General features: G+C 32.5%; 1 protein-coding gene across 21 annotated transcripts in view; it reads left to right on the top strand.

The window, feature by feature from the left end:
- Positions 1–1,542: 1,542 nt before the first annotated feature.
- LOC139495727 (RNA-binding protein with multiple splicing 2-like) overlaps positions 1,543–17,608 on the top strand; it is a 92,125-nt gene continuing 76,059 nt past the window's right edge. For 10 of the 21 annotated variants that reach the window (XM_071284069.1, XM_071284076.1, XM_071284065.1 and 7 more), the window contains exon 1: positions 1,580–2,103. In XM_071284069.1, coding sequence (XP_071140170.1) covers positions 1,984–2,103 — 120 coding nt within the window. In that variant the 5' untranslated portion in view covers positions 1,580–1,983. Of the gene's footprint in view, positions 2,104–17,608 lie in introns of all 21 variants that reach the window. The other 11 variants (XM_071284075.1, XM_071284079.1, XM_071284084.1 and 8 more) reach the window with 4 other exon arrangements.

The following is a 17,608-nucleotide window of genomic DNA, read 5'->3' as shown; positions in this document are numbered from 1 at the left end:
CAAAAAAAAGGAAAATTAGTTTTTGCTGCTAAACCCCTTAACATGCATGCACTTGATCAACTAGCAATAGTACGTTTAAAATATACCTTTCGGTCTAGCTTACACAAAAGGGTTCAAATTCATATTAAATTAACATGTTGTCGGCCTAATAATCATGATATATGTGCCACTGGACGTCAAATTATTTCTTGAAAAATACCTTATCATATGGACCATCAGCAAAAAGCTATATCATGTTGAGACTGCATGTATAGACTAAACTAACACTATAGTCCTTCTTCGATCTTGTGGACTATAACACATTAAAAATATCAAGCTCAGCGTGTCGGTTTATTACAAAACAGGGTTCACATTAATTCCTGATAAAAACGTTCTCGTCATAAACATGCATGTAATATTTGCCACTGGACGTTATTACCAATAAATCAATAAGTTAACAGTACTTGAAATCACCATTTAAAGATTTTACATTCATTCATATCAAATCAACCCTAGAAAAGAGCTCTGAATTATTTCTGGGGCATGATCGAAGTGTATAATTATTTAGGACGTTTCATCCTCCAGTGCAAAAGGCAGATCCACAGTGCTATAGCTCTTAAGTCTTCTCAGATGAAAGGTCTTTATCATATTTCACCGCGAAATTCCTGACTAACATTGGATAACGTATAGATTGCTGCCTAACCTCAAGTCCTGACTCTCCGCATCTACCCTGGGAATGATCTATCAGCTAATTGTTAAATAATCAAATTTAAAAATGAAGATATCAGTAATAAATGTTTTCAAGAATGTAAATCAATGAAAACTTTGCTACCATGAATTAAGCCTTTCAACATTAAAAAACTTTTTCTAAATATTTGGTAAATATTTGATATGAAGTTTTTTTTCTATAACAACAATATCGAGTAATTATTTTAATTTGCATTTGGACCATTGACTATTCACTAACATAATATATATAATATTAATATATTAGTCCTAGTTGTGACGCAATTGTCATAAAATAAATTTCATCTAAAACACATCTATTATAAAAGCACTATAAACATTAAATTTGTATTGCTATCAATTTAAAAGCATTATGCCACTCATACAAGTTTGTCATAGTTCGATCATCTATGTCATAATATTTAAAATATGAAATAATTATTAAATTAAATATGCGTACAGACATGTACATATAAAGTTCCCGTTAGACTCCCAGTCAAAACATATTGAAAAGAGTTTTTAACACTCTTTTATTAATAGATCATTGTTTGTTAAATACAAAACTGGGTGAAATGAATTTTCTTTAAATACGTTCCAAACCATTGAATTTCTATACAAATATCGAATAAAGACATTTAGAAATTGTTATAAAACCTGATAAAACGGTTGGAAATGACTCAAGTTCGTTGATCTATCATTGTTAAATTTAATCTTAGTTAGGAAAAATAAAAGCATTAGTCTTAAATGATCCGATTTCAATCTATAATCGATTTTTAGTGAAAATAAATAAGTTTTATGCTAACCTAACTAAGAACAATGGGGCGGGGTTACAGGTCATTTTTCCAATAGTTGATTGCATTGTGGGAAACCACGTGACTATTGTACACAGTGAATTCGCGTGCATTTAAATAACAAAATACTATGTTGAAAGCACAAGTGTTTGAAAGCAGAATGTAGTTTTACTTTGAAGGGGAAAAGTGTAGCACGTGCAAATATACATGTAGGTGACGGAAGTTTTTCACGAGACATTTCCCCCGAGTCTTTCAGCACTAGCACATTTCAACACCGAAAGTGATATTTCAGCACACGTTTTGTTATTCAAAATATTATCGGTTCACGATAAAATTATAACGTTAATCAACAATTCAGAGTCGTTAAATAAACATAGGAATTTATATTGAGTGGAGACACAGTGTGTATATTACCTAAACCAGTATTAATTTATTTACTTTAAAATAATAGTTATTTAATTAGTGCCGTGACTTTCACTTTGATCAAATGTTGCTAACATCGAATATGAGGCAAACTCCAGAGGTTCCGAGTTCCTCTTTAAACACGGAGACTACAATACAGTTATCACAGAGTATGGACTCCGTTAATACAACTCCAGAAGAAGAGGTGAGTTAATTTTACCCTAATTAATACCATACCTGAGCGCAGGTGAAAATGTCACCTAGCACGTGACGATGGAGAAATGATACTGAAATTGAACACAAGAACACGCCCCCTTAAATGTTGAAACTTTCTTTAAAATTCTTGTAAAATGTATTATTTTTCTTGACGTTTTATTGCATTTTTGTGGGTTTTTTTGTTATGTTAAAAGAACGTGAAATGAAGATTTATTATAATTACATTTTTAATATCTGTTCAGAAAAGAATAATACGCGTTATTACGAAATCATTTTATATTTTGCTATTAAGAATTCACCAAGTCAGTTAGTCGCTAAATTATTTAAAAGTTGTAAGACAAGAAAATTTACAGAAAATAAGCTCATTAAACATGATAGATTACGATAGTAAAATTGTTCTCCCTGATCCGCAGAGATACATGAAACGATGTAATCAAATTCTCTTCTCATTTGGAAACAATTTGTAGCTCTATAAAGAGCCCTTGGGAATATTATTATCTATTTACTCATAGAGGCTTTCTTTTTAGTCCAAATTAATCAATTACATTCATTGTACATACATGTAAATTTATAATTGTAAAACAATGAACAATTCTTTGTATTATTTCCGATGTTATAGTTGACTGAATAAAGAAAATATATCGTTAAAATATGAAAATTAATGTTTATCACGCCTCTAGGAAAGAAATATGTAAATATTGTCTCACTTTATGAATTTCATATTCATATTCGGTATACAAATCATTATTGTAAGACCTTTTTATCTGTTTAACGAGGGTCCCACGGCAAGGGGTCTCTGTACCAATTCTTTTCTTGTCTGTATACACATCATTACTGTAAGACCTTTTTATCTGTTTAACGAGGGTCCCACGGCAAGGGGTCTCTGTACCAATTTGTGTTCTTGTTGGTAATTTCCATAGCGAGACGACATGTTCCACATGGATTCCAACTAAGCTATCTACATGTCTCCTCAGGTGGTAATTGACTTCTCAGACTTGATCTCTGGTTAAATATTTTCATTTATATCTGATCTAATTATCATGCTGTTCTTTTTAACTAAAGAAAGCTAATACCTGCCTATCTCATTATTTTACATGATCTGCATGATACTCGGTAATAGGGCTTGACTTTATTTTCTTACTCCATATATCCCTTTTTATTCTGTAGAAACACCCATAAACCAATTTACAACTAGCGGGATACCCATGATACCCGTCGTCCCATAACGGTAACCCCTCTCATTTTTCAATTCCTAGCCGCAAAAAAACACTTTTTTACCAGTTTATTTTCGGATATACGAAAATTGAAAATGTTCATAATTGTTTTAGGTGTTTTATAAAGAACCCCTTTTATTCATTACGTCTTGAGTACCATTATTATCAGATTTCAAATATAAAATGGAACATGATTAAACAACAGTTAATACCTTTATGCAGTAAGTTCCAAAAGATTTGCTTGATCATCAAAATTCGGGATAATCCGACATACTTATGAACAATAAAAAGTTTTATACTGAGCCGTTTGACAAAGAATTTTTGTTTAATTCCACCCAAATCCGACGACATTCAATACACAGTTGAAACGAACTAAACGACCTATAAAATGACCTCGAAAACAGATGTTAACATTTAAATAATTGCTATTTATTACTTTAAATTGTGTTTCTTAAATAAGTTTTCTCTGTATTTATTTCAAAATTAATTTAAATTGTGGTTGGTTTGTATTAAGGTGAAAAATACTATGCTTACGCTAGGGTGTTGAAGATTCATGAAATCTGAGTCACGAATAAAGATATATTGAGAGGTTAAGGACAATATTCCAACCCAAGAATACCCAACCCAAATTATTCTGCTTCGCGTGCTTAACGTGCAAATACATGTACATCTACATGCATGTGAGGTTGTTGCCAATATAAACAGATTCACATTCCCTGCCAGGTCACTTGTGGTAATTCAAACCTCTTTATAAGAAAAACATTAGGAGCTTTGCGATAGAAACTTCTTCCAGAACGGACTTCAGTGCGTCTGTCGTAAGAATGCAGAACATTATTTGGTTTTTAAACTCGGAAGTTTTTTGAAAGGAAACAAATTACTTGTTATATAATGCACAAAACGAGTTTTGTCAGTATCACACACTATATATAAATTCTTCCCACGAAATGCACGGTTGCATACATTTTTGGTAAATTAAGGACGCTGAATGCCAGGATTACAAATTGAAGAAAACAAACATAATGAAAGCTTCAGGTTCAAGAGCGTTAGACCATACATTTATCAGAGAGGACCACTGAGAGCTGTATTTATATCGCATTAGCAAAAGTCGATAAAATGTTTCGGAAGTATTTGTTTGTTTAAATTCCGTGAGCAGGCACCAAATGCCTGTTTGAAGTTTTCATCTTACTTGTTTCTTTCAAATCATACGATCTAAAATTGATTTTATAACGAGTTTTATTCGTGTTAGACAAGAAAATATGGATAGATATTGACGATTTACTTTCTTTCCTAATTAATCTAGACTATAAAACACATTTTAACTTTCTTCCGCAATTAACTGAACAGTGCATGGTAAAAATCGACCACCGGTTGAAATAGTTGTAATTTCTTAAGAAAACCAGACGGGCTCCTGTTCCGACATGTTACGATTTTATGTTGCATGCATTTGTTTTAGACAATAGAAATATATTTTGTTCAAATCAGAATTTTGCAGCGTAATCATTTCTTAAAACTATTTCATAGGGAACACAACGTTTAAGAACCATCAACTGGGTTTTTAAACTGGACCCCTGTTGTGTTCACTTATCGCTACACTGACTGGTGCGAAGCTATAGATAGAACGGCGGACCAGTTTACTGGGTTTTCTGCCTGAAACAGTCAATTGTATTTGCTAAAACTTATGGGCTGCACAAATTGTGACTAGTCTTTCATCCCAGTAGTCTGGTCTTTTAATGGAATACAGTCAGTTACTCTTTTAATGGAATACAGTCAGTTACTCTTTTAATGTTATACAATACTGCATTCGCAGATGCACCATGGTACATTAATTTATTCAATTACGAATTAATTGTGGCCGGTGCTTGTTTTTTTCCATCCCCTCAGTCACGTACCGCAGTAATGAATGTAGATCTAGACATGATTTGACTGAAAGCCGTTTACAGAATTTCATCTGGAGAGAGATTTTAATGAAGAAATACTTGAATCGTTATCCTATGTTGAACATTAAATTAAGTAAAGAGATAGTATGAAGATAACGTGAGGTTCGTAGTCCTAGAGTGAAGTTCAATTTGTTGATCTCTAAACAAATAAACCCGACATAATCACCCTGGATTATTTTATCAAACGAGGATCAACGGGGAGTCAAAACCTTTTTATATACAGTGAATACAGTGGATCAGTTAGGATAGATAATTTGTGTTTCTGGACTTTGAATGAACACTTTACCCCAGATCAACAAAAGCTTCGTTAAGCATTATAATAATCATGAAGGTTGAAGGTTAAATTCTTATATAAATCTAACTGGCATGAGTAAAGACCTGTAAATATTTTCTGATCGTACTATAAAATATGTCATAAGATTACTCCTATATATTTTCTTGATGAATACCAGATTCGCAAACAGTGCTCTGGTCGAATTTATTGACTTGGTAATTCCTTTTCTAGTTGACCAGTGATGCCATCAATTTGATCGCTGTCGGTAACAGAGCGGTAATTTGCGCTGGTCTCGCATGCATCACGTTTGGAAGATGAATCCCGTAAGGAAAAGATTCGTGAAAACTAACTCTCTTATTGACCGAGAAATTGATAGGCCGTCCCTTAAGAATTGGTCTGGTTGTAATGAAATTCTTTTAATATTTATCATCCCCTACATCGTAATTTGGATTATGTCGACTTCATTTTGAGAAAGCACACGATAGAAGTACAATGAGTTCACATGGGTTGTATGGACCAATTGATTTGTTTGTTATAGAAACCACTGAAACCCTTTCTGACTGGTTGCAACTTAGACCAATCGACCAACTAGGAGTTTTATATGAAGCAAGAAAAAAATGATTTATTTGATAAAATTGAGAATGGGAACGAAGAATGTATCAAAGAGACAACAATCCGACCAAACGGAGCAGATAGCAACCCTAATTACACCTTATGTAAGAATCCGGGGTTTTGATTGGTTAATAGCCAGTGTATTTTTCACCAATTTACTGTTATCAAATGAATATCGTTCATGTTTAACGCCGCCGGGGTATTTGCTAAAAGGATATGCCTTTTTTACCCTCTCTGCCGTGGTATTTTGAACAGATATATCATGTTAAGGAGGGGTATTTGCGAAAAATACCAGTCGAGAGAATGTTAAATTTCACGAGCCGTAAGCCGAATGTTAATGTACTAAAACGCATTGATGATCGTGACGTTACAAGCGTCCAGTCGGATAGAGTATTTTTTGACAAATACCACGACAGAGAGGGTAAAAAAGGCACCAATGGGTTTTCAACACAGCCAGAATTATATCGCAAAGTGAAAGAGAAATAGGATATTGGGTTTTCATATGCTGGAAAAAGAATTATTTTATTTAAAACTCAACTTTATATTTTGAATACAAGACAGTTATTTTATGCAAGTTATATATATTTTAAACTTGGTGGTTCGTTGCTGTGCAAGTCTTTACTGCTGATTATAAAAATGAGATCCACGAAACAGCAACCAAACAAAGAATAGCCAAACGACTTGTACATTGATATTGCATCATAATGAACAATTAATGCAGCTGTGGTTGTTTGACAGTCGAATCATGATCGCACGAACTTTGAATCATATTGTCACTCTTATGATAACTTTAAATGGCATGAGGGCCCTCATGGGGTTTTTGATTATGTGATTACTTGGCCGTTTTTTTAATGATTATTTGATTATTAAGCCAAATATTTCATGATTATTTAATTACCTAGGACTGTATTTTTAGTTTATGATTATTTGATTACTAAAGATAAGCAAATATTTAATAATTATGTGATTATATTGGCAAAAAAATTGTGATTATGTGATTACTAGGACCCCCATGAGGGGCCTCTGGCATGTAGGAAGCAAATCCGATCATATTTTTTCTCTACTCCCTTGCCGACTTGATCTACAAATTAAGCACAGAAAACTCTTACTGTTTTGTTATGTGTAAGCCGATTTCTGACAACTCGAGCTGACCACGTCTAAACTGACATTGCCATCCATTTTGGTATCGTAACGACTGGTTTAGACACTATCATATGGAAGTCTATTGATTTTATTTCATTAGTAATTACCCGTGTATTGACAGTTCTCGTGTATAATTGATACCTATTATAGACATTTAGAAGGATAATATTGGTTTATTTTAGCCTTACTTGGTCACTAAATATTTGTATATCGGCAGTAGTATTGAAGAGTCGATCTATCTTATAACGGGCAATGCTAGAAATGTCAGTAAATCACACGTAGACATATATTTTGTAGTTACTTGGGCTCAGAACCGTTTTATTTTTAGGATTCGTACGTCATTGTTTCAAAGATTTCCATTACTATTTTAAATTTCCCGACAGTAATTTAATATGAAGTTGAATCATCGGAGAGCTATATAGACGTATAGAGGAATGACGCCTTTTGTTTTATTTTATAATTTTAAGTAGGAATGCCACTAAGACATATAGCTTCATGTCGCAGTTTGTAGGCCAAAATTTTAAAACAATTCAAGCACGATATTCGCACCCACATGCGGTTTCATACATGATCGAAGGCGGATCCGGGGTCCCCTTTTGTGGAAAAAAAATGGTTATAAAATATATAGAAAATCACTGAAGCATGACTGGAGTGCGCCCCCCCCCCCTTTTTAGGGTTTAGTCACTCCCCCTTTTATGAAAATCCCAGTATCCGCCACTGCGTATGTCTTGGAACACATTGAAATTCATTTCGTATCCCCCACCCCTACCCAACCCAACATCTGCATGAAATCCGAATGATGGACGAATCTTGATAACCTGTAATATTCACATTTCTTACTTTTTTTGTATCGACAAAGATGTGTCATTGTCAATCGAACAAGATCTCCGTATATTCTACAATAGGAAGGATACGAAACTTATTCAAAGTAAAGATTTAAAAAGGCATCTCAGAGACAAGTATATATCCTTTATCAACTGTTGTCTGTATAAGTAAACATTCAGAGGTCACCAAATGTTTGATATCTCGATCTTTGATTTCAAAGTTCATTTGTACTGATTCAGTGGTAAAATACAATGATATGCAACAATCATATATGTGACCCCTCGCTCGGATCCATCATTTTACGCGTCTAAGTCTGTCACTGCACGTGTGATCATTCTAATGTATAAAAGTAGCCAAGTCATTTCACAAGTATCTGTAAACCTTACATATATACAAGTCTTTTAACAACGAATTTCACTATATTGATTTAACGTTGGTGACCATATTAAAGTATCTCGGTGATGATGGTATGAGACAGGCTTATCTGCTGGAGAAATGGCTTAATTTTACATACTAAAATAGGTGGATAATTTTCTTTTCTAAATAACTTAAACAATCTTCTCTACATGTGTAAAATCCTTTCTCGTCAGTGAAGATATGAGTTAATTGATATTGTTTCTTTGAGATTTAGCGGACGAGCTGCGCCAATATCTTTATTTGAAGGACAAGAGATTTATTTCAAGGACACGAGGAACTACACATCTGTTATATTTTCCCTCTCCATCAAGGCAGATAGTTATTATAAAATCCAGTGGCTTACTTCATATGCCAAATTATTATTTTCATTTTAATAAAGAGGGATTTAGGTGACATGAATATCTTGTCCTAGTTCCCTATTAAAATATGACAAGAAATAAATACTTGCTTCCGCTCAACGCCATGCATACTTATGAATTTACGGTCATTAAGCGCTAACAATCAATCATCCAGCATATGTCATACATGTATACCTCTTTGAACTTATAGGAACGATTCCCGGCGATGATGGGTTCGCCGTCTCGGTCAAATCTGCTTTGTCACCTCTTTGAAACAAGAAAAACGACATATTTTAATTTACGTTTTTAAATTTAATAATTACATTTATGATGTATGTATTTTAAAGAGCTTATACTTTTCACAAAGGCTTGTCTGGGGTAACGGTTTAGTATTTCTTCGTGCAGATCAAACAATCGATCGTTTCTCTTTTAATAAGCGATTTAATTTTACATAGGCAAACAATGCACAATAGTCTTTTAAAATTTTAAATAAAACTATAATTGTTTCCTTTCCACAATAACATAGAGAGACTTGTCGAGTTATGGTTTTATCTACATTATTGTGTGTTTTTATAAAACTTTATATAAAGCTTTAACACAAATCCGATTTTGTTCTTTGGTAGAAATAATATTGGCTTAAAAATGAGAGCAGGCTTTGTTCGTGGGTAAAAAGCGTAAACGAACGGAACTAGGCGAAGCGACACTCGATACTCTTCGGAAAGCTAGTCATTGTGTATGGGCTTAGTTGAGGGAACCGGGGTGTGTAATCTTGCTTTTGGGAAACCGTTTTAAATTTCGGTATTCTCTTTTGTTTTGTATACTGTCAAACAATATATTTTTCTTTCTCTTTTTTGTTTTTTAATGACTTTGCACCTTTAACAACTCCTTTCTGTCCTATGATTCAAGTTTATCAATATACATAACTTTTTCATCTGGTTAGGAACGGCCTGCAGGGGGGAACTGTCATAACTATTTTGTGTTTAACCACAAATTATTTGAACAGCATGTATATTACCAAAGTGATTTAAAAACTATTTTGATATTAAGAGATAATTTCGTAACATGCCAACTTATGCACGAACAGCATTTGTATATATGCATTCTTAGCAAGAGTGCACACCAAGAAATTTTGATCGACCAGACCTCCTTGATGAATACTCGTCAATGGCATATCTCGAAGAAGTTGTTGCATCCTAACTTTTTCCTTAAAATATTACAAATCCGCCACTGTCCTTTCGGAGTTCTTTTGAATGTTCTTTGGTGGCATACATATCGTACACACAGGGTCGCGTTCAATATCGTAGCGGCTACATAGGGATACGTAGATTTATAACTATTGCACGTGTAGGCTAGCTAGCCTAGCTGCTACATATTTATTGATATCAGCTAGGCTAGCTTCTCGTTCAATAGTCATAAATCTACGTAGCCCTATATATATATAGCCGCTACGATATTGAACTCAATCCAGGTCTCATCGAAGTCTGCACACCGAAAACATACAACAAAATAATCACAAGTCGAGGATAAACAGACACCTAGGTCAAAATATCAAAAGGGAGAAAAACTACTAAAAAAACAAAGATGAGACCGTAAACTTAGATTTAACCACAATTATGTTTACATTTCTCATAGAAGAAGAAACCGAACAAGTATATGAGCTGTGTCACAAGGCAGCAGGTGTATTTTGTTATGATCACAAAATATGTAAAGATATATTTAACTTATAATAAAATAACTAATAGTCTATAACATGAAGTGTAGGTTATGTAACAACACATAAATATGTCACAATAGTGTAAGTCGATATTTATTTATTTATAACGAACTGTTCAAGGCCATTTTGTAAAAGAATCTTGCATACTGGCATTTTGTACACGATTATATCACTATAACGGTATAGTTCTGACAGAAACACATTAACTGTTGATGAAAAAAGTGAACATTTTCACACCTGAAACAAACATCTATGATGGTGTAGTGTTGAAATGTATTGAGTAATTTCTAGTAAATTTGGAAATGTGTATCTCGGTAAATATATATATATATGCTGCTGAAAAACGTGAAATAACCACTATCCTTTAGGAAAGCACGTAGCATTTTTTCTACAAGTTTTTTCGTTATTGAAATTATGCCACGGAAAAACGTCGACAGCTGTATTGAGATTCTGTTGGCTGTCGGACATATTTAACCAAATATTGTTTTCTCACTTTATCCAATTTATCCAATTGTCTACCACCTTGTCAATTGATGTTAAAACCGAATACCAGCAAAATTCTCTTGTTGTTATAATTGAGGGTTATGTGCGCTGAAGAAATAATAAAAAACTAACTCACATTTAATGCTAGAAAGAAAATTAACGAAGGTCGGGACAGAATAAGTTATCAATATCGATATATCAATTAATCGATCACTCATTCGAATAATCAGTCAATTTTCTATCGATCAAGGACGATTTCCATGTCTTTTATATGAGGATCTTGATGTTTCGTAAACGTAACTTACGAGGAAGGAACTTGAACTTCTGAATGGATAACCCGAATAATTCAGTCCCTCCCCGTAATCGATCTCCCCTACTTGCTAGGTGTAAATCGTAGTTCAGCGGAATATAACGACTGAATTATTCGGGTTCCTGAATGGTATAGGCCTATACATACATTTGTATAGTGGCATTTATACTTTTCATTAATACATGTACAACGTATCATGTTGCTTTAATTTGCCTTAATTTTACTGTTTTAACGGAAGTAACATCTTAACCGAATGTTTAGATAAGGAATGATATTCATGGATGAATTACATATCTCAGGTTTTTCTTAAAAGACATCCAGTTATCACAAGGTTGCAATATATCAATTTATTTATCAATATAAAAATTGAGATTAGAATGATTTATTGGTTTTTCTTCGTAAAGGATATACATCAGATGGGTTATTAAGTACCTCTTCAACAAGATGGGCTTGTTGCTGCTAAGGCCTTTCACAATATTTTCATATCTTAAATCAGCTTGCTGATTATAAGAGGTGGAAAACCTGTAGACATTTCGATCTGATCTAAGACGTTGAAATGCAATGCTAGTGTTGAAACCGATATATATTGTTCTTTTTGAGAGAAAGAAAAGTAACGTGTGGTAGGGACATAGACTTGTTACCCTACTCTAAGTGCCTACGATTTTCCTAAGACATTTTCATAGATATTCGTTTACGTGTTCTCGTCCTTTATACATGGTATATATGCAGGTATTTGCAAGAAACAGTCAAACAAATTTGAAAAATAAAAAAAAATCGTTAATACAGTGACTGCATTTGTATTAAAAGAAAGGTGTATTCGATTCATTTGTACTCGGGTTTACTTGTAAGCACTAAGAAGATCCAATACAAAGGTTTAGTTATATACATTGCTAAAATTAAGACAACAAGATAGATGTGGTATACACAAAAAAAAACAAAAAAAAAAAACAAATAAAAATCTTGAATTTTTGTTGGTTACGCGGTGATATTATTAAATCAGACCATATAAGGCCAAAGGACCGTTTGATGACATACGTTTACACACAAAGGTGTGAATTAAACAGATAATATCCACAGACAGACGACATATCCCATTACAGAGTTATTCTGCCCGGAGGCCTACATCTTAATTAAGTTAACACTTTACTGTGTAAAACATGTGATCTTTATGTCATTCAATTCATCAAGGAGAATTGAGATTGATTTATCGGAGATTCATTGACAAATTGGTTTATCATTTTTCAAACATCGACAAGACTGTTTTTGTACGTAACGACGTTTTGAAGAATTTTGTCGTTTTTCAAAATATTATATCAACACTTTACCAATTATTGAGGTCAAGATTAAGCACGTGAACTGTCTGTCTGTCTGTATTTCCCACTTGTGTAATTAGGATGGGTACGTCACAGATTCCTTTCGGCTATTATGTGACGGATGGTGAAGCATGTGCCGAAAGAAGATCGAAAAACCGAGTAAATTTAATTGTGTTGGAAAGATGTATAATTTCATTGAGATTGCAATAGGGTAATAAACATATTTTGGTATCCCAATTAGAAAAAAAGTGTGATTTCAAACGAAAATGTTTGAATGACTATAGTGCGTCCACAGTTTCACAGTTTCATTTACATTGTCATTATTGACGAGTTATATGATTTGTCAATGAGACTGTGAAATTACATTATGAAAAGTCAGAATAATTATCACTGGCTATTGTTTTTAATATTGGCCATGTTGGTGTTGTTCTTGTTTTTTCTCTCTGTTTAGATAAATGGCATTTATGTTTGGTTTTGGGTAGTTTCTGTTGGGCATAGACATAGAAGTTCTATTTAAATTCAGTACATCTCAACACAATTAACCATTAGCCCTGTTAAATTATCATAATCTTTTCTGACTTGTGGCAATTAAGGGCTTTCCTTAAAGTGTATACACCTGTCAATGATTTCACACTTTCATGTTTTAAAATATCAATCAGTCAACCTCTATATGGATTTAGTGCATTGACAGAATGCATAGCCACAAGTGTAAAATATGAATAAGAATATAATTGATAATAAGGCTAATATTTCAACATTTAAAAACAATATTCAAAGATCTTACATTAATGTCATAGTTCTGAATATTATTATGCAACAAAGAAACAAAACATTTGAAGTTTTCTGTTTAAGAATATATTACAAAAATTGATATGAATTCATTGACAAGGAGAATATTATATCTGTAATTCTTTGTTGTACATATTTTATTCCATTTTATTTACATATGACATTTATAATTAATTGATAACTTTCTGAAAGGGTTACAATAAAATTTACATTTATCAAAAGTCAATGACCAAATGTTTATTAACATACACTTCAGGTAATGTGGATTTTGTCAGAGGATAATTTGAAAGGGAGGAGGGGGTAGGCCCATTAATGCATAGACTTTTTACAAGGCCTTGTAACCCTTTCTACTTTCTTTAAATCATCAGAATTGACAATAATTATTTAACACAATAACATGGAATAGTAGAAAGCTATATAGTAAAAGTACCCATGGTGGTTCCAATATAACCTCTTAACTCTAGTCCCTTATATATATGTATTCAATTTATTTTAAGCAAGGAACAATCAATCTCATGTTGAGCAGGTTGAAAAAGGCCAGTTAACTCCTTGACATGTAATGTAAATTCATAGCTTGATAAAGATAAATTCTGCACAATTTAAAAAAGGGACAATTTAAAAAGAATTATAAGGAAAAACAATGCTGAATTGTGGACTAGTTTGTAGTGTAAGGACACTGTCGCTAACCTCCCTCTGTCTAGATATGTTCATTGCTTACAGGCCTTTGTACTTCAGTATACAAAACTTATACTAATCTTTTGAAGTCTTCATCAGATAACAATGAAAAACAAAAGTAAAAAGCTATATTATCACTGGGACAAGATTATACTAACGGCACTTTGATTTTTAAGTAGCAAATTATTGTGCCCTTCAGGACTGGATGACATTAAAGTCATATCATATAATCATCTTTGTTATAAAGTTGATATTATACATGTACATTCTTACCATTTCATATTTTGGAATGAGTATGAAATTGCAAAGGCATATATACATGTAGCTGTCTTCTGTTTATACAGTTGGTTATCCTTTAAAACTAAAGCTTGGAACCTGTGACTATCAACTAATTTTTTTAAGGTGGTACCCAACACTTTCACTAAAACTAATTTGGCTCGTTTAATTTTCATAAAATTGTGACAAAGTATTTACTTTGACCCTTTGACAAAAATATAAAAATTTCAAAAAATTTGAACCAACCATTTTATCAGAAAAATTACACTGGTTATATAGCAGTTTGACAAATTCTCATTTTGATCATTGAGAAGCTTAATATTCCCTTAACAATACAATGTGATTAAAATGTTTAGCTAATTTTACAGAGTTATCTCCCTTTAGTGTTAGGTACCTGCCACCTTAAATTGTTTGTTTGATTCTTTTATTTTTTATTAAAATTATCAAAATCTCTTGGGTTAACTCAAAGTAGTGTGTTAATCAAAATGTTTTGGTGTAATCTTTGGAAAACTTTATCCAGACTTTTCGATAGTATTCAGTAAGTTGTGATTTTTAAGTCTTTAATTTTAGTGGAATATTTGTTAATTTGCCTTAAATGTGATTAACGGCTCTATATTTAGTTACGTTCCCTAGGATCTGCATCAGCTAAGGACTCTTCAAATCTTGTATTATACCAGGATGATTATACATATATCCATGTATTTCTCCAATCAGCTTAGCTAATTACCTTATGATTAAGACCTGATGCTGGTGCCAGATGGATATTGGAAATTGATGCATGTGGAGTTCTTTCGTAAGCTGATTTTATAAGATTGTACTTACAATCATTGTCTTTTATGGAGTCGTTGAGTAAATTTTGCATTAAGTTTTTTCTTTGTTGTGGCTTTTTGAGATGGAGAGATATTGGTTTGCTTTCGTGACATTTACTTTTTAAGACATTTTCTTATCCTAAAACACTGACTGATTGAAGATGGAAGAAATGGATTAAGGTTTTGCAAATTGTTTTTGAAATGCTGGCCTCAAAGGATTTTCACCAATTAATTTTACTTATACCTTAAAGATGTTAAATATAATAAACAATTTACTAGTCAGACAAATTTCTTACAGGTCCTTAGCGCCTTGCTCTTAGTACCAAACTACATTAAAACGAGTAAACTGACTGGCCATGCAGAGAGGTCCATAAAACGCTTTTTTAAGATAAATTGTATCCCTTTTAATTCAGATAGCACCTTTGAGAAAATTTTAAGGAAGTTGAAATTTAAACTAAAATAGGATGTTTGAAAATATTTGTCAAAATAAGTCATAAAATTAAATGCACAAAAGTGCATAAATGTCGGAAAACCACATAAACTATTAAATCAATTAGAGTTTACATTAATATTGTTAATTAGACCTTTATAAGATAACACATTGTTAAAAGTATAAGAGATAAAAGAAAGAAATCTATCACTAAAGTGTTTTAAACAACATGTTGGGCCAATCATAATATTATATGTTGTGGAATGACGTACATTAAAAGAACCTTGGAATTGAAATGTATTATTTCACAATTACAGTTATACAGACATCTGTCTTTTTCATTTGTTTATTTCTAATACACTTAATAGGATACCTTGATTATGGTATAGTGGGGAAATAATTTCTATGGGGTAACATGCTGTGGGTGAACTTTGAGGGCAAGGCTAAACAAAAAAGAATATTTTGTTTCTGTAAATATTTATATGTACTGGAATTTATAGTTCTAGTAAACCCTTATAAAGAGTGCATGTTGAAATACATTTGTACATATAGAAAATAAGAAAATGAGGTATGATTGTCAGTGAGACAACTATCCACCAGAGTTCAAATGACTTGGATGTTAGCAATTATCGGCAACCCTACGGCCTTCAACAATGAGAAAAACCCATACAGTATAGTTGGCTTTTAAAAGGCCCTGTCAGGAAAAATGTGAAACAATTTAATTGAAAAAGCTAATCATGTTTTTAATTAGAGAAAAAACTTTAAATTTAATCAGGTTCAACTTATGAGGGAACATTTCAGCTGATCTGTGGTAATAACATGAATGTTGTTGATAATAAGATAAAATGTTACCTGAAAAAATATAATTGCAGTCAAGACAAGAACAGCCTGAGATATATATCTGCTAATTAAAAAAGAAGCACCTACATTTTTTGGGTGATCAGTCGGTTAAGACTACAATATTTGTAATATATCTAGTAACCATGACAATTGACCTTTAATCTGTAATAATTGAAAGTTTCCTGTATATACTTTTTAATTAGATTAACTTCAAACAAATTAAGGAAGTTCTTTATTTAACATCAGGGGGGAAATGAAAAAAAATGTTGTCTCTTTTAAAGGAAGAAACAGACGTGAATCTTCCTTTTAAACATAAAAATTTAGTAAATAAAAGTTGTCATCATCCATTAAGACTTATAGTGAAGTAAGGTAAAGACGAAAAATACCTCCGTAACCATAAAATTACAAAGCAGTAAACAGATTAAAGAGAAGTCAAACAAAATAGTTCTGAATTTTTAATTTTATTTGACAATAGTGATAAATTTCGATTTGAGATACTTTGACTGGGGGGATATTAAAGATTAGAGATGATGGGAGATTTTACGGACTGACAGACTATTGAGTGAGTGTCCTTGAGACGAGAGGAGATATTTGATAACCATGTTCCCGTAAAGGAGATTATGGAAAGGGGGTCAGTAGGTAGCAATATTTCTGCATCTCCTTATTTCGTTATGATCACCCTTGTAAATGCCCTGTCTTCTAACTTCATTTTTTTCCAATTCTGACCTACATTTCTCTTCATAGATAAATATTTTATTTTATCTAGGACATTATAAAATATTATGTGTTCTGCATTTTTATGGTGATTAACATTTTTCTGCTTTTGGTAAGATTATATATAATGTGACAAAGGTTTATCTGTTCTTCTTTATTCTGACCAACAATTCTTTTAGCTTTGGGTAACTAATTTTAATGTTATCTTTGTCTATGACATCACAAAAAGATATAGACTTCTTTTCCAGTCTGACCAACATTTGTTTCTGCCTCGGGTAATATTATGTTGGTCAAAGACATGACAAAATTTAATCTGCTCATTTTATTTCCTCCTGACCAGCATCTTTCTGCTTGGAGTGGTATATTATATTGGTCAAAGAC

This window comes from Mytilus edulis, chromosome 11, assembly GCF_963676685.1.
Source record: "Mytilus edulis chromosome 11, xbMytEdul2.2, whole genome shotgun sequence".
Classification (NCBI taxonomy): Eukaryota; Metazoa; Mollusca; class Bivalvia; order Mytilida; family Mytilidae; genus Mytilus; species Mytilus edulis.
The sequence above is the reverse complement of the archived record's forward strand: the minus strand, read 5'-3'. Positions and strand labels throughout refer to the sequence as shown.